Genomic DNA, 18,632 nt, shown 5'->3' on the forward strand with positions numbered 1-18,632 from the left:
AATTTAATTCATTTTATTGCTTATAGGCAAACCTGCAAGCATTTGGATGAACAAAGACCACAGAGTCTCTCTGACAGAATTTCCATTGAAAAAGCTTTTAGTTATTCTCCACAGAAACATTTTTTGCTGAAGACAACTGCACCATTCAAAACAATACCAAAGAAAATGAGTGTGATGAATAATTGCTTCATTAACCAATAATTTGTCATAAAGAAGTAGATCAACTCTGTAAAACACTAGAAGAGTGTAAATGAAAGAATATGATATTGTAGGTAATTAGTAGAACATTTAGACACAAAATGCATTTTGGTCCTAACCATTGAGGATTTTCTTCCTTGTTTAAGAAATTCACAGAATACACAGCAACTAGACTGAGTTGCACCAGGAGACCTTCTCAAATCCCTCTAACTGTGCATAGCTGTTGTCAAAAAGACACTTCCAAATGTTGGTCATTCTTGTGTTTGACTAGACTGAATGACTCAGTTTCCAAAGTATTTTTTTATTATCCCTGGAATTACAGAAATAGAATGGCATGTATGTCTTATTCCATTTCCTCCCATCATCACATACGGAATCAATATTCACTCAAACATTTATTCCAATAATCAACAGTAATCTTGCTCTCACTCTGTCACTCCCTTAACTTCTTATTAAACAATGCACATTAAAGCTGATGTGTCATTTGAGAAAATGGCAACTTGACAATTCATTTTCCACTAACAATTTTTGAACCTTCTCACACTTTCCTGCTCTACCTTAACTGTAAAGATTCAAGTCAATTCAAAATTTCACAGTACAAAATTTCACCATTCACTATGAACATTCTGAAGCAAGCAAAAAGCTAATTGAAAAGCCCAAATTCTCTGATAGTTTTTGGTTTTACATTTACAAGCACAGTTCCTGATCTGTTGGTCGCTGTACTTAACAGACAAGGCCCCACTCAGAAATCTGATTAGGAATGGTGTAAATTAGTTTGGACTATGAACTGCTTAGATGTTATCACTTTTTTTTTTTTTTTTTGAGCCATGTTTTGCCTATATCCATACACTTATGAATAAATTTCCATTTCTTCTTACATAGTTTTTTACTTTAAAACTACTGTCTGGACAAACACAGGCAACCCAAAATATTACTATACTAACTAATAGTACAGGTAGAAAGCACATAGATATAACCAAAAATCAAATAAAAACACAGGTCATTTTCCCATTTCTGATTAATCTGCTGAAATTGATCCTGTAATATTTAAATTACCTTTAAAGTGAACTATCACACCAGACTTCTTATGTGAAGAAATAATCTTTCCTTCCCCCCTCCCAAAGTAAGTAACATTCCTTGCACAGGCAGCTGCACATTTGTTAATCATTAACTGGTTTTGAAATAATGATGGAGAGAAACTGTTAGCTATTTCTCACAATGGCACACCAACAAAATCTTGGAAACAGAAGATTAAGTGAATACTGTAAAATTATTTACGGTAAGAAAAAGATGCTGCATTATCATAGCTCATTCAATATCTTGCTGACAATATTAGTTGTTGTAAGCAAGAATTTCTGTGTTCAAACCTAAGGAATTAACTCAAATTTCATCAATAAAAATACAGCACTTTTAGCTAAAACAGAAAGAGACATCTTTGAAGATGAACTATGCTGCTAATATCTTGAATAATAAGACAATATATATGGCCAGAATTGCAACACCAAATATAATAGAGGCATAACCAATGCACACATTCCAATCTTATCTAGAATCACTTTGATTCACTCTACCTTGCTTTCATTACAGGAAGGGCACAGCAAGGGCATTCCTTTCAGATCAAACAGAAAATTCCACAGACAGAAGTTTCCACATGTCTGATTCGTTGCAGATTAAACCCTTATCATTACACAGCAATCTCTAATTTTCATAGAGACAGGATATACCCTGTCATGGCAAATCTACAGGCAAAGGGGGGAGGAGAATTAAAAAAAAATTAATACAAACCCCCTGCAGAATGGAGATGTATTCCCTGTGAAAGAGCTATACATGTCACTCTCACAGGTTTAGAGAAATGGAGGGGACAACATACCAACATTAAAATCACATTCATAATTCCATAATCCATAATTCCATCATAAACTTCTTGGCACTGAAAGTCTTTCAAGCTGAACTACCAAACTCCTTCTCTATCATAAATACAACCAGAACTACAGGCAACACATATAGGAAGTCTGTATTCATTTTTAGCCTATTATTTGTTCACTCTTATTCACTTACAGCATATTACGTTACTAGAATCTTCATTTTTTCACTCATACGATTGTATCAATTCTGTAATGCTCATGTACATTACCAGTAACACTAAAATTAGAAGGCTATTCCATAATTATGCTTGTCTTTTGAAATTTGTAATATAATAACCTTTTAAGCCTTAAATCCTACAAAAAATAAGAACAAGCACTCTATGATCAGCAACTTCAAAACCAAAACTCAGTAATTTTCACTTTCTGGTGTATAGAGGTGGTATCAGGCTTTTTGCATCTACAAAATAAGACTGTCTTTATATTATAAACACCCAAAATGACTGATTTAAGATACATGAAGATTTTGGAAATGTTTCATGTCAGAAAGGATTATTCTAGGTGGAAGAACAGTCAACAAAGCAATGCAAATACTGTATTTTCTATGTGTAACTTTCCCAACATACAGCAGATATTCAGTTCTGCTATCAGCAATAGCACACTGACAAGTTTGCAAAGACAGAACTTGGAGCCAGCAAGTTCTATTAATGACCACCACTACTAGTAGGTCAAGTCAATTTATATCCACTAACCCAGCAGTTTGCTCTGTAACCCTAATGCCAATCCAAACTATGCAACTACTTTTAAGAACCATGAAGATATTGACAATCCTTGTTCACAAATAATTTTTAAATTAAAAAGAAGCAGCAATTAGAATCATGGATAGAACACAAGGAGCTTGGGGAAACCTCATTTCTGAAAATGGAAACAATTTGTTGCACTCCTGCTTCTAGATTCTTTGGATACTTCAGTTTTTCCAAAAATCCCTCTCTGATGGCACTGGAATGCTAGAGATTTTCTTTTCTTGAGCCTCATGGAGAGTGATGAATTGAAAATTCATTTTTGGTCACATTCAGATGTCCAGTGTAATAAAGTCATAGATGCAGTAAGAATGATAGACAGGTTAAAAAATGGACCTGCAAAACCTAGGTTCAGCAAAGCCCAAAGTATTTTTAAATCCAAGTTCTAAAGCTGCAACTACTGCATGTAATAAATTCTGGAAGTTTGCCAAATGCTCATGTAGGTTTGTCCTTTGTTAAATATGTCCAAATGCTGTATGATTAAAGTCTAAAATCTTCAAAGAAAAGAATAAACATTATGCAATCATTTCAAGCTCCCCTCCTTTGACCTTAATATGTACTTCAAAAGCTCAGCAGATGCTTAGTAGGAAATAAATGCTCAATTTAACAGATGTCCCAAGAGTGATATAGCAAGATGCACCTTCCATAGCTTTTGGCGACTCTTCCCTTTTATTATTCCTCTGCTCACAAGTACTTTTCAAGTCAAAGAGAGACCCAAGTAAGTTAATAGGCCCTTAGTATCTATTCTGCTGCCTGAACTGATTGCTGTTTATAAGGTAAATCTTTGGGACCACATGTGGCTCAGCCTCAGTTCATCTCCTACAGAGACACAGCCCCCAGGCATCTCTGTTTTCATCAAACCAAGCTGTAACCAAATCAACACCTTTCAGAAAGGAACAATCCCTTACTTTCAGCATGCCTGCAGCAGAGGAGGGGAGCCTCAGCTTTTGTATGGGATCCCTATTTGGCAGCTAAGGTGATGTTTTACTCAGTAGGATACCTCAGAAAACTCAAACTACTTTGGAAGATGCCCCTGCCAACAGAGAACATAAGAAGAATATGTTTGTCTAAAACTAATTCAGCTTTTTCCAAAGACACATTCTAAAAGCTGCATTAACAACCTAATAGCACTTTGGGAGTTGCCACCATCACAAATGCAAATTACATGGTTTTCTTCAAGCCTAAGAAAGAAAAGTAATTCCCTAGCTCCAGGCTGCTCAGGACCTTGGTCCAAACCCAGGCCTCCTCAACCCCTGCCAAACTGAAACTCAACATTAGTTCCAAATGCCAGGCTTAGTTTTATGTACCTAAAAAGAAACACAAATGCAACAGCATCATATCACAGTTTAATCTTGTGGCACCATTAGTTCTAGACTTTAGAATGAACATAGTCACACCCTCAATACAGTAGTGGAAAGCTGCAAACTGCAGATGGTCCCTGACAGGTTAACCATGCAACCTCTTCTGAACTGGAGTATTAACACGCACTTAAACTAATTTTTGAATGTGAGATACTTTGCTTGATTGCTGGTACCATGGCTATCTGACACCTGAATTTATCATCTTCTAGTAAAATACTTTCTGTATTGCTTTCTATGGATAGCAGCAAATTCAGGCCTTGTCCTCAGTCTAACAGATAGTGCATCCCTCAGTCTTTTATTTCTTTAATCAGACACAAATTGTATTAAATTCCGTTTATACTCTTAAAGGAAAAGTTCTTAGATTTTTCCTAATACTAGAGGAGATCTAGAAGTTCAAAAATCATTATTAGTAAGCTGGTGTTACAACTATTTGTTACTGTCTCATAAAAGAGAATCTATGTGCCAAAGGACTCATTTTTAAAACCATAACAAATTGGCGGAAAATATATTTTAGTTGCATGAAATTTTAAGCAAATGTTTTTTAAACTCAAAATACTACTCACTTTAGGCACAGTTACTTTTTTAAAACATAGCTGATTTTTTCTTGCATAATGGCACAAGTTTGCCTTAATGCCACTGAAGAAAAATCCATAAAACCAAAATGAAACAGACCATCTTCTGCATCAGCTTCACTCTCTTTTCAACATCATACTGAACACAACACAAACCCACTGGATTATCCTTAATTAGAAAGCAGAAAATAATACCCCATTTTAGAAATAGTCTACCCAAGTTTTTAGTATCTGTAATTAACAACCACAGGTATGCCTCCTCAATTTAAGTGTCCCACACAGATATGGTTGTCTCTCCCATCTTGCAGACTAAGCTAGAATTTAACCTCTGTTCCATATATAGCATGCTTGACTACCACTGAAAATTATGGTAGGAAACAGAGGTCATAAAAACATTGGATAAATGCTTTAAAAAACAGGTCATAGTGTTTGGGTGGGCACAGTACCATAAGTGGCCTCATTATTTATAGTCACAACAAACCCTTTTTTTCTGGTGGTTCTGGAGAAGCTTGATAAAGACTCTCCTGCAAGGATTCACAAAAGTGTCAGCAGGAGAGTTGAAATGTGCAGACCTGGTCTAGAGTCAGTGAAGATGTTCTCATGCTGCTCATCTTTCTCAATTCAACACCAAAGGGAGAGAATGCCCAGACAAAGAATAAAATATACCACTAGAAAAAAATCCTTAACATATATCAGCATTAAAATATCTTTCCAGAGCACTTAACTACCAAAGTAATCCTTACTTGCCCTGCCCCCTTTAAGTAGTGTTATTTTTACAAAACTATCCTCACAGAGCAGGCTAAAGAAATTACTATTTCTGCATCTCTACATCTACACTACTTAATGCTTCCAGAACAGAGGCATTTTTCATTATTTAGCACAGATAAACTAAGACTTCTTGAACAGGTATGTTCCCAAACTCTCTCAAAACACAAAAAAAACCCCAACTCCACATTCACTTTTACAGAGATACACACAAAAACACATCTCTCAAACTCTTTTAAGAGCTTTAATTACACAGTATTCAAACAAATAGATCCTTGCCCTTGTACTGTTCTCCAAAGAAATAAGTTTAACAGTTTGTGTTCAAATTCCAGGTGTTGACCTGAAATTCTGTTCCAGATGTCCGTTTGACAACTAACCACCAACTCCAGAATCCAAAAATAATCTGTGTAAGTCCTTTGATAATGAAAAAAACTCCCATCTGCTGACTAGAATGTCACTCAAATCTCCAGCATACATTAGAATCAGGTCTTCTCTTAATTGCAAACTGAAGTGCTGATGCAACCCCTCATTTAAACAATTAACCTTCCAAATTAACATTTATAAGCTTAAGAATTTAACTTGGAGTTTACAGAACCTAGTAATCATTTTGGTTTGGTTTTTTTTTTTGTTTTGGTTGTTTTGCATGCTGAGGGTTGTTCAGGTTATTTTTTGTTGTTGTTTTAGGTTTGGGGTTTGGTTTCTTGGGATTTTTTTTAGTTTGGGTTGGTTTTGTGGGTTTTCTTCAAACTGCATCAGAATAATCTAAATTCTTACTCTAGGACATGTATTCCTCAGCTACTGGAGAAATTTAACTGCTACAGCTACATGGGCAAATCATTAACTTCAGTACAATGTAATGCAGCTGTACAGAATGCAGCATAGGATGAAAAAAATGTGCCTGAAAAGCTAATTAGATACCTGGAAGAGTAGTCTGTGCTCTGAGCTTTACTCATGACTGTACCTGAGCTAGCTAGGGTAAAACTTAATGGTGCAAAAAGCTGCAGCCACTTAGCATTTTGCAGAAATAGAGACCCCGTTAATCCTTCTCTCTCTTCTACTGGGAAGAACTACTGTGCTTTGCAGGAAAAAAATGCTATCTGAAGACCCCATTCTATGAGGGTCTTCTTCTTAGTTACTTCTCATTTTAACTGGTCAAAATATTCACACAAGGAATTTTAACTGCAAAACCTATGTGCCAGTGAGACTGCATCAGTGGGCAGAACGCAAGCAGAAATGCCATTGTCACAATGTTTGTAAACAAACTTAGTCTATGATGTGAAGATACTCTAAGAATTAGTCAGTCATATTAAACCCACCTAGAATATTCTGTTCCTAGTATCAACACCATCTGATCAATTACAATTTTTAATTTAATGTTTCATTGCTTTCTTACAATAAGATTTGCTCGACATATTTTTCTGTTCATAGTTTTCAGTGACTACAATCTGACAGATCTTCAAAGATTCAGAATAAACACTAAGTCAACATATAACATGGAATTTGTATAGTAGAATGGAAATTATTAAGAACTTCTTGATGTCTTTTTTTTTACTTTTTTTTATTTTAAACTAAGTTTTTGCACATCCTGACTTTTATACAATAAAGGTAACAAAGTATACAGAAGGAGCAACTTCAAGATGAAGCATTCAACAAGAGAATGTGAAGAAAGTCCTGTATTTATAAGGTTCCTTAACTACAATTAACTTAAAACCAAATCAAACTAATCTCAATTTTGATTAAAAATGTCTCCCCATCTCCAAGTATTTTATGACTGTATCTTTACAAGAAACAGACAGAAAACATTCCCAAGCATTTGAACTTGTGTACTGCTAAATTGCTTTTGGTTTGTACCATTTTTCAAAGAGCAGGGGGCACAGTTAGGAGTGAACTGAGGATTAGGATTCCCAAGAGATGATCTGGGTACAGTCACCCTTCCTAAGGTACAAGAGTTGTTGGTGTAGATGCAGGCCAGTTGGTTCCTGGTCCAGAAAATGGTGCTGGTTTAACAGCGCTATCCACTGGGTGCTTATGTGTTCTGCACCACTGGTGATCACAGCATTTAAACTTTGCTAATGCCAGTCTTTGAAAAGCTCAAAAGCCAAAGACCACAGAAGAAATGGAGCCTGAAGCTATCCCTTATGTACAAATGTTAATGATATCCTGTATTTAAGTTAATGGATTTACATGAACACTACAAAGCAATGTTAACATACGTATTACATGTTAGCCATGCTCTGTTCCTTTTGTGAATATAATTCAGTACTTTGCTTTACACAGTTAAAATACTATTCATTCTTCTTAATGAATGCCTGCCCAGCTGGAAATAGTTCTGGTAATATTAAAAATAGCATCCTATAGCCATTAAGCTTTATTGACACTATTTTATGCATACAGAGATAGTGCAATAAAATTAATTTTCTTCCATATGCCCCTGCTAATTTTTTTTACTTGTTCCTTTAATATTCTTTACCAAAACAATTCATTTTTCCTTATCACAGTAGCAAGGTTACACTTGAAAGTTATATGGTTCCAAGGGAAGACTTAACAAGAAAGATAAGCATGTGAATGTTACAAACCATGTGACTTGAAAACTCCGCAAATACAAAATAACTAGAGACTGGGAAAGTATTAGAAGAAAGTATCATCTCTGTGCTACTGGAGACAGTATCTCAGGCTAGACAGATCTTTGCTTTAAAAAACCACAGTCATGCATCTTTTTGAGTCAGCAAATTAGTTTAATCACCTTAAACTTTGTCCATATTGTTAAAGCAGAACTACTGTTATTCTGAAACACTTATGGCCTAATAACTCAAAATCAGGTTAATGGAAGAGCAGTCAGAATCCTGGTAACAACTACACACTGTAAACACAAGTAATAAGGTATGAGGTTCAGACTGTCACATCATCCTTCACACCATTCTGGAACTAGGGTACGTACTATGAAATATCCGCAATTGCAGAATTTTAGAAAACACCTGCTGGTAGTCTTGCAAGTTGAACTACTTGCTAAGTTTCTGATAATCAGTTTATAAAATTCACTGTGGCTTGAAATCTTAATGTGCAGGGCCTACATGCAACACCCAGCATCTGCATGTATAAGGATTGTAAATGCAACCACTCAACTGGTTAGTTATAACAGACACCATGGAATTCATTACTCAAACATTCCTTCACTTCTGAGCATCAGTTTCCAGGATGGGCTCCCATCTTCTCTAAGCATTTCAATGAGACCTTTCTTAGGCTAAATGACCCATGGCATCTACACATCCAGAGTCTGCTGGCTCCCATAGCTATCTAAATTTTGAGCACTAGAAAGAAAAGTAAAACCATAAAAAACAACCTTGAAACACGGTAAGAACAGCGCTCAGTAATAAGCTAGAAGTCCTGATATCCCAAGGAAAAGAGCAATCTGCTTGGAAAAATTCTTTGGAGAAGGCCAGATAACTGCTACAATTTTTTCTCAGTCTCATTTTTACAGCTGAAAATCAGTGTGGACACTTGCTCAGCACATGCTGGTGCTCCCATGATAATGTCCCATCCAGCCCAGTGATTGACACTGTTCACCTGCCTAAACAACTGGAAGAAGTACTATGAGCTCTTCCCACCACTGTTTTTACAAACTAGAGCTTCCGTCTTTCAGTTAACCTTAGAGGAGTGCAAATACTCAATGGAAAGGCTCCATTCTTGTATTTGAAAACAAAAAGTAAACAGGAAGACATTCTTCTTTTTCCCTCCTTGCACACTGGAATAAAAACTGGGACAAGGAAGTTTCAGTATTGCCTTGGTCCCACAGAGCTTCTGCTTTAGTTCTGCTCCAGCAATTGCTTCTGTAATTCTTTAGTTTTCCTCAATCGAAGTAGCAGCATGGTATTGACATGATTTATCTCACTTTTACTGTTCTGTGCTAATGGGATTTAGATGGTGCATGGTTTTTTCTTGTGGCACACTGAGATCTGCATCAACACAATGCCTTCTGTTATTAATACACACCGATGTGCTCAACTCCTTGTCAAATTCTTTGAGAAAATATTTTACTGCTGCTTTAGCAGGCAATTTATATAGCCAACTGATCATCTCAATTTACAGCCTTCAGTTCCACTCACAAATAAAAAGCTATCTTAAATTCCAAGTTCTCCTGAACACATACCTAAAGGATAAACAAATGGCTTTGTTACATAAATTCACAGCACAAAAATCTCATTTTAACATTTTTCCTCTCATATAATATCTCAAAGTCTTCATTTACCATGCAATTTAAATTTTATTTCTGTACAACATGAGGCACAATGGACTGTTGTACTTCTGCATCATACATTGAGCAATGACCTCTGATCTCTCTCCCTTACCCCCTTGGCTTCCAGTTAACAGTTTATGAGCTGAAGATAACATGAGGTTGAATCTCAAAGTAATCTCATTAGTATCATTTATTTTCTTTAGTCATACTTTATAAATCTCTATAACTTCCTGAGGAAATGGGTTTCATGACTTTATTACACTTCATGTGAAAAATACTTCCTTTTAGCTTAGGAAAGGAAGAATACTTTAAAACCTGTTAACTGTGTGTGCCCTATTTTTTACATTACAAAAAATAGACAGTGATATAGGTGCTACAGAAACTATTGCAATTTTCTAGACTTATTATCATCTAATTCTCCTCTTCTTCTGACCATTATTGCCTTTTCAGGCTTAAGAATACTAAGAAAGCTAAAATATGATTGACTACCAAATTCACCCCAACATATCTTTTTTTCTATGTCTACTTGAAAAGCATCAGAGCAGTCAGGGAACTAAGTAATCAAAGCAGCTCCTGAGTTTGGAAATATTGGTGTATAGTGCTCCCTGTTAAGACATTGACTGCTAATGGCTTGGGCACAACTGCAGAAAACAGAACCTATGAAAACCGATAACTGAGAATAAAGGTAAGTCTTGGAAAACAGAACTCAAGACATCATGGCAAAGATGTATTAAAGTCCCTTGTGAAAATACCAGAATTATAGGTACAAATATCAAACACCAATACTATTTCCTACCTTTTGAACTGTAAAATTAAAACAAACTTAACATAGGAAAGACAACCTAAAAGTCAACAAAAATCAATACATGGAACTAGCTATTCAATGCTTCTATCATCATCTAGTCTACCTGCAAATATGATTGCTGTCCTTAATTTCTTATAAGCAAGGGATAAAAGAGCCCCTCTGAACCACTGAGTAGTTTAATGTTGACTTGAAATAAATTCTTAAATCTGATTTATCTAACTTTGAACTGACAGTGTAGTATGATGCTCTTCAAAGACAGCAGGATGAGACATGTAGCTCAGGCGTAAAGTCAAAAGAACCTTTCAGCAAGCTGAAAAAGTTAGCAAGTTGCTTGAAAAATTTCTCTTTCACAAATTCTTCAATGTACTTTGTTGGCTGATAATCAGTCTGCTCCCTGTATCAAGGCCAGTCCATTTTGAAAAATATGACAAATATTCAGACACTGCAGTATAAAGAGTGCCTTCAAGAACAATTCTGATGGCTTTTCACCAAAATAAAGTGTCAATCCAAAATTTAAGCTACATTGTCAGGTTTGTACATAATTAATGTTCTTTCCTTTAGCTCACCATTTGATGGAAAAAACACATCAAGCAACCCAAAATAAACACTTTCTTCCCCACACCAGTGTCATAAGTGGAATTTGTTCAGTAATATCAAAAACTAGCAACCCCTCTCTACCACCACCCCGTTCCCACCAAATCCCTCTACTTTCATCCCTGAAGAACTGCAAACACTGGATACCAGAGATGAATACAGACAATGCCTCTCCCATGCCTTGAAAATACAGAACCACTGTTCTGGACAATATTATTGAATATAAGCTGGCTTTGCCCCAAGCTCTGCCAACTTTGTAAACCCAGCTGATAAAAAGCAACTTTCTTAAACTCACACCAATTCGTTAGTCAAGTAAACTAGCTTTGGGTCAAAAAAGTAGAGAGGCAACACATGCAGCCAACTAATTGTGCCATGGCAGTACCATCACAAAAACACACACACCTGCCCACATACCCATAAACAGGTTCATTCTCACTTACTGTTATCTGTCACATGTATAATACATTGCCAAACTCAGACTCATTCTATAGGACAACTAGAAACACCTCTAAAATACCATAACACACAGTGAACTTTAATATACTTATGTAAAAAGAAATGCATAATGACACACAAATTAATATTCTGCACACATACCAAATGGCCAAAAGCTAAACTACAAGGTCTTGGAAAGAAAGTATTCAATTCTCCACTTTTAGAAAGTCTGTTTCGCTACCTTAACTATGTGCTTTGTTAAAAGCAAAGCTAAGAGAAGCATTGCTACATTTCGACCTGTAGAGCTGGTTCTTTAGCCACAAACCATATAATTTAATAACAGACTTTCTAGAGAAGAAAAATAGTGAGCAACAGTTTGTTCACCCAAACCCTACAGAGTAAAGTGGCTTCATGAGTCTCTATTACCCACATTCACAATTGTGGGAAGCACAGAGAACACACTAAATGACTACTGGATGAATCAGACATAATTCCCACCTTTTATTCTCACTTACAAGCTTTCTTTCTGTAAGACATTGATCACACATGTCATCATTTACCTATATGTAACCTGTAGACAAATCTTGCACCAGATTCCTCCTCAATTTATTTCAAGATGCTTAGATAACTGCAAAATATCAATGCTCTCTCTTTATCGAAGACATAAACTAATAGCTACATAGACATCCAACCAAAATCTTAAAAGTCAGCACTAGAATTTTACTGAAAATAAAATTATGATGTTTCTTCACATGACACAGGAAAAATTCTCACTGCTCATCAATGTATGCATTATTTATGCAATAAGTCAACAGTTCAGTCTGATTGATTCATATGAGGTTTTTCTAAGGTTGCATCAATGCTTTCTTTGGCAGAAGCCTTCCAATGAAGATGGCACTGCTTACTGAATTCTAGATGGGCACCTGTAAACTCTGAAAGTAACTAACTAAACCAGCACTATGGCAATATCACACCCATGCATAGCTCCAGTAAAAGGAGCAAAAGATAATGTTATTTAAGACTGAAAAGTATGTCAGTCCCATTGTCCACAAGACAGAGAATGTGTGCACTCACACAAGGCAGATCTCTATTTTATATCAAGAGTATTCTTATTTTTCTGTGTGGTATAGATTTTAAGACTTAAGCATGGCTTTAGGCAGGCTGGATAGAAGTGGGAGTATTAGAGAGAAATTACTTATCAAATGTATAAGAATAATTTCACTTAAGTAGCAGACAGAACTATACACATTGTTGGTGGCATCTTTTAGTCCAAACAAGAACACCTACATAACCGTGACAATGCTGCTTCTCTTCTCTCTTTCCTGGCATTTGATTTTGTTTAGTGCATAGAAGTAACAGAAAGTCACCTTACCTTTTTCCTCGTCTATTCGAAAAACTCCTAAACCCGATCCATCTCGGATGGAATATCTGATCTCCCCATCTCGTCCTGCATCTTCATCATAAGCAGATACTGTCATTACTGAGGAGCCAACAGGAGCATCTTCCTTTATGAAGCCTTTATCTGCAAATATGGAGAACCTTGGGGGGTGCAAGTTTTCATTCACATCAACTACCTCAACCTCAACATAACAGGTAGAGGACAACGAAATGGGTTTTCCTTTGTCCTTGGCCCGCACGGTCAAGTTATAAAATTGTTTCTTTTCATAATCCAGTCTTTGTACAATACGTATTGCTCCACTTATTTTATCAACGTCAAAGGTGCCGTCTCCACTGTCCAAAAGACTGTACCGTACTTGACTTGACTGGCCCAAATCAGGATCGTAGGCTTCTAGCCATGTAATAATTGTTCCCTCAGGAAGATCTTCTCGAATTTTCACATGATAATTTGAAGGAATAAATTTGGGAGGATTGTCATTTACATCTTCTACAGCCACTTTCAGAATAACTGTTGAAAATAATTGAGGTTCTTCAGTAGGTTGGTCCCTAGCCTCAATTTTCAACAAATAAATGTGCTGTTCCTCCCGATCCAGGACCCCTACAACTTTCACAACTCCTGTCACAGAATTAATAGTAAACTTGTCTGTATCTGTAAGAAGAGAGTATTTCACTTCTCCATTAGCCCCCAAATCTTTATCAGTAGCTCCAACTTGAATTATTTCACTGTTGGGCTCTTTGTTTTCACTTACTTCAACAAAATAGCTGTCTTGGAGGAACTCTGGTGGGTTGTCATTAGCATCCAAAATTTTGATATCTAAAAGGGTCCAGGCGGACTTCTGTGGTATTCCAAGATCATAGACAGTAATATTGAGGGTATATTTATCTTTTAGTTCTCGGTCAAGGGGAGATAGAATTTTCAGCACTCCTCTTTCCATATCAACAATGAAACTACTGTCCTCATTACCTCCAGAAATAACATACACTAGCTTTCCATTGAAGCCAGTATCGAGATCAGCAGCATTCACAGATATTATGCTAGAGCCCACAGGTTGGTCTTCTTTTATCTCAATGCTACTGGGAAGAGTACTTCTAAACTGAGGTACATGCAGATTCACAGAGTGAGTATCAAAGAAAGCATCCTCAACTTCTCCACGATTGTGCAACTTATTTGCTTGTAAGAGTTTCTCTGCAAGCATTTTGGCAACACCAGTTTCTTCACACTGCAAGTTGACTGGTTTGCGACTACTAGCTACAGTTATGTTGATATACAATGGTTTTGCAAAGTTCTCTCCATCTGTAGCTGTAATTTTCAAACTGTAAAAAGACATTTTAGCACCTGGGCCATCTATTAGTGACTGTTTGAGAGAAAGTACTCCAGAATTTGGGTTTAGGCTAAATAAATCCAGTTCATTTCCAGATTCAATTTGGTATCTCACCAACTGAAGCTCATCAGCATCGATAGCAGATACGGTTGTTATTTGTTCTCCAACACCAAGGTCCCTGGGGATTATTCCCTCACAATTTATTTTCTCAAACAGAGGTATATTGTCATTCAAGTTATTTAAAATAATAGTAACAGGAACTTCAACTTCTCTGCGATATGGTATACCCCAATCAGAGGCTCGAATCCTTAAATTGTAAACCCTTGGCATCAATTCATAATCCAAGTCTTCTGAGGTACTAATAATCCCACTGAAATGGTTAATCACAAATGGCAAAGGATTTAGGTTGGCAATGCTATAGGTCACATAACCATTTTCCCCTTCATCAGGGTCTTTTGCACTCACTCTCATGACACTTGTACCTATTGGCACATTTTCATCAAAGGAGGCCTTATAGGATGTCTGAGTAAATTCAGGAGGATTGCTATTCATGCCTAGTACCTTAATTAATACTTTTGCAGAAGCTCTTCTGTCACTTGTCACAACTTCAAGTTCAAAATGTGATGCATATTGTGCTTTTATGGGTTCTAATGTGGTAATAAGACCAGTGTGAGTGTTTAAATTGAATTTTACTTTTCCTGGCGTGTTTTTAAATACATATTTTAAATGTGGGTAACTAGGCACAGCTTTCACCATTATCACAGGTGTGTTTGGAGGAGCAAATTCACTTATTTCAGCTCTATATATCTCTTTTTCAAATCTGACAGGACCAGACTTAAATTGTGGTGATGTCACATGAACAACTTTTACAGAAGAAAATTGTGGGGGATTCCCTTTGTCTTTAGCTTGAAGGGTAAGGTTGTATCCAAAAGGGTGACTCTCCCAGTCAATGGGACCAATGGCTTTTATTCTGTATTCTTTGCCACCTGGAACAGACCTCACTGTTTTGAACTGTTGAAGCGCATCTCCTGCAACAATATTTAATGATGCTATTTCCCCGTTCGAACCCTGGTCATTGTCCTCTACCGTTACAATTGCGTATGTTGGATCTGTGTCTGATTCTGATGGAGTCAATGGAACAGCTGTAATGACAGGGGCATGTTCATTTGCTTGCTCTACGTGAACTGTTAGTTTTGCCATACTGCTTATGCCGCTGCTACCATACAGCTTCAGCCCACGGTCCACTGCAAGAATTTCCATCTCATAACGTTTCGTGTCCGAGTAGTCAAGTCTACCAGTCAGAACTACCACCCCACTAGTTGGATGTATAGCAAACACATCTGTTCTTTCTTTAAAGCTGTAGTAGAACTCTCCATTTGTTCCTATATCTGCATCTGTCGCGCTGACTCTTGCGATGCTGGTCCTTATTGCTGTGTTTTCAGGCAAAGAAACACTGTAAGATGTTGGAGAAAACAAAGGCCGCAAGTCATTTGTATCCAGTACCTGTATCCTGACCTTCGTGCGCGTTTCAGCATTTGTATTTTTTTCAACTGCTTTAACAGTCAGCATATAATGGTCCTTCACCTCTCTGTTAAGTATAGCTGTGTTTCCTCCCTTGGTCCGTATTCTCAAAAAGCAAAAGTTTCCAAGAACATACTCTTCAGCTTTGAACAAGTTCTCACTGTCACCAGAAATAATTTTGTATCTTATGTCCCACAGTGGATTTGTAATGTAAATGCCCATTTTCACTGGATGCCCAACGTAAGTCTTGGCTGCAGAATTCTCATACACAGTGGCATTATACTGTATTTCTGTAAATTGCATTGATGGAGCATGATGTGGCCTTTGATTTCCTTCACAGTTTCCAAAATGCTGCACCAGCAGCATCAGCAGCAACAGCATAGTCAAGTATCTTCCCATGGCAGCAATTACAAAGAAACCCTGAAACAAGAAAGAGATGTAGTAAGGCTTATGATTGTTCAAAAGTTTATCAAATAAACATTGATGCTTAGTTCAGAATTCATGCTTGAAAGAAAACTGTAGGTTACACATTTAGACTACATCATTTTCTTGAAGAAAGTGTCAAAATTATTTGCAGTAATAGAAACACAGATAAATGAAAAACTCCTACAAAATGCCAAGAATCCATTACACCAAATTCTAGGAATTACTAGCATAACACAAGAGGAACACAGAGCTAAGTTCAAATGAACATTCCCATGAAGCAACATGCTAGAAGAAATATATCAATGCTGTCTGCTATGAGCAAGAAAAGTAGGTCAGAACTAATCTGGAGTAGTGAACATTCACTCCAGTTCTCTACTTCATATATGACAATTATGTCTAGTAGAAAATTCCCCTCCCTCATTTAATTTAGATTTTAAAATGACTGATGTCCAACTGTGTGGAAGTAAACTGCAAGAGTTGGCTTGATATCACCATCAATTCTTTACAGTATCCAATGTGTACCTGTTACAAGAATTATAAATATTATTAACAGAACAGAGAATAATTCTGCATTGTATTCCCTGCAGCTCTGACTACCCTTGTAAGAGTAGTGCTTATCCTTAAAAAAAAAAAAAACAACCAAAAAGTCAAGCATCACTAAGGTGTAAAGCCCATAAAGAATAAGACATATTCCTTTATTCCCCTCTCAGAACATATCTGAAACAAATGAGTATCAAGAGCTATAAGAACAAGAATCTATCAAAATTACTGGAGGAACATTTCAGTTGGGCTTCTCCAACATACTCTAGAAATGACAGAGAAAGAGCCTGGAACAGCAAGACAGTCATAAAGGTACACCTTCACTGGATTTGCCTTTTGAAGTCAGCATAACATTTTTGCTACCTAAATCTAGGCAAGATTGCAGCAGGAAGAAAGGCAGAAACCTCAGGAACAAGACATCTGGGACCATCTTCTTCATCTGGGTTTACAGCAACCGTCTTCACTCCTTCAAGTCTCACAGTACAACAAATTAAAGCCTCAGAAGGCTCCCTTGACAAGCCTAAGCTTTCAACAAGAACCTGGGGGCAAAATTTCTTTCCAGCAAGTAGAAAGCAATCTAACATTTTCTTGATTACTTGGATTAAGTAGTACACATTCATTTATTTCTCCTTTCTCTATTTATGCTTAATTTTTTCTCTTACCTCTCCTTCTGAGTTTTCTTCCCTGGCCAATCTGCTATACAAATCAAACTAATTACTCACTATGTCGTTCTTTTATTGTTCCTGACCTTTTTCTCCCCACATTTTAGCCCTGGTTTGCCTTCATCCTATTCTTTGGATGTCAATCTCTAAGTGCCTATCTTCACGCTACTTCTGTTCACCTCCTCTAAAATAATATCACATATTGTCTCCTTTCTCTACTCATGTTTTGTCTTACAGTAATTTTTCTCTTCCGTACTTCCTACCTGGTCAGTTAGATATGTGAAAGATCACACTGGCTGACATTCCATGGACTGACTCTACCTACTAGCAAATATCAGAGCAAATTAATCTGCTTGTGTCAACAGTTCACTTCAAAACCTCAGAAGGAATTCAGTCACAAATATTCCTAAGTCAATGATTTTGACAGGAATTTAAGACTCAAATTCACACAGACTATAGAAGTATGGTAGAGGAGTAATGAAAAGGAATATCCTTTTGGAAGGAGAAAAAAAAAGTGTGTCTGTCTTCCAAATCTAGGCATTAAGTTGCACAATTAAAACTATAAACATAGCAAACAAAAAACGAATAAGCAAACAACAAAAAGCATTAAAGCTCTTTGAAGTTAGTCACTAGCTGGAACCAATACTTACAAGGTCTTAACACTGAATGAAGAAAAGGTTGGGAGGGCAAATGAGTGAGGTTGGAACAGTCACCATTTCAATGGCTAAACAGTATTATTCCTCCCCCGTCTACTTTCCTTCCCAGGCTATGATATGTCCTGGGAATACAGAGGCACTTGGGTCTCCAGGGCTTTATGTCCCAGTATACTGCCAAGTTAACAAATATTTGCTTAAAGCCAAAAAAAAACCCAAACAAACAAAACAAATTCTTACACACAACCAAATCTTTGCAACAAATAACTGATATCACTAACTCCAAAACTCTGAAATTTAAAAAAGCCACCAGACTGGCCTAAAAGGCAATGTTAAGAAGATTGCTTAAAACATCATTTTTAAGCAATCAACAAACCCAGCTTTTCCTCCATCTTGCTGGAATTTTGGAAGACATCTATTACCAATAATCTATTACCAAATGATCAAATTTTATGTTGATCTGATCAGATGCTTCCCTGTTTTC

The 18,632-nt window shown here is 36.6% G+C and overlaps 1 protein-coding gene across 1 annotated transcript in view; it reads right to left on the reverse strand.

Annotated features, from left to right (window-relative positions):
* The window catches only part of FAT1 (FAT atypical cadherin 1), a 103,685-nt gene that overhangs the window by 79,096 nt on the left and 5,957 nt on the right, over nt 1-18,632 (reverse strand). Inside the window, exon 2 of the mRNA XM_066548364.1 lies at nt 12,999-16,287. Coding sequence (XP_066404461.1) covers nt 12,999-16,266 — 3,268 coding nt within the window. The 5' untranslated portion in view covers nt 16,267-16,287. The remainder of the gene's footprint in view (nt 1-12,998; nt 16,288-18,632) is intronic.

This window comes from Molothrus aeneus, chromosome 4 (genome assembly GCF_037042795.1).
Source record: "Molothrus aeneus isolate 106 chromosome 4, BPBGC_Maene_1.0, whole genome shotgun sequence".
Taxonomy (NCBI): Eukaryota; Metazoa; Chordata; class Aves; order Passeriformes; family Icteridae; genus Molothrus; species Molothrus aeneus.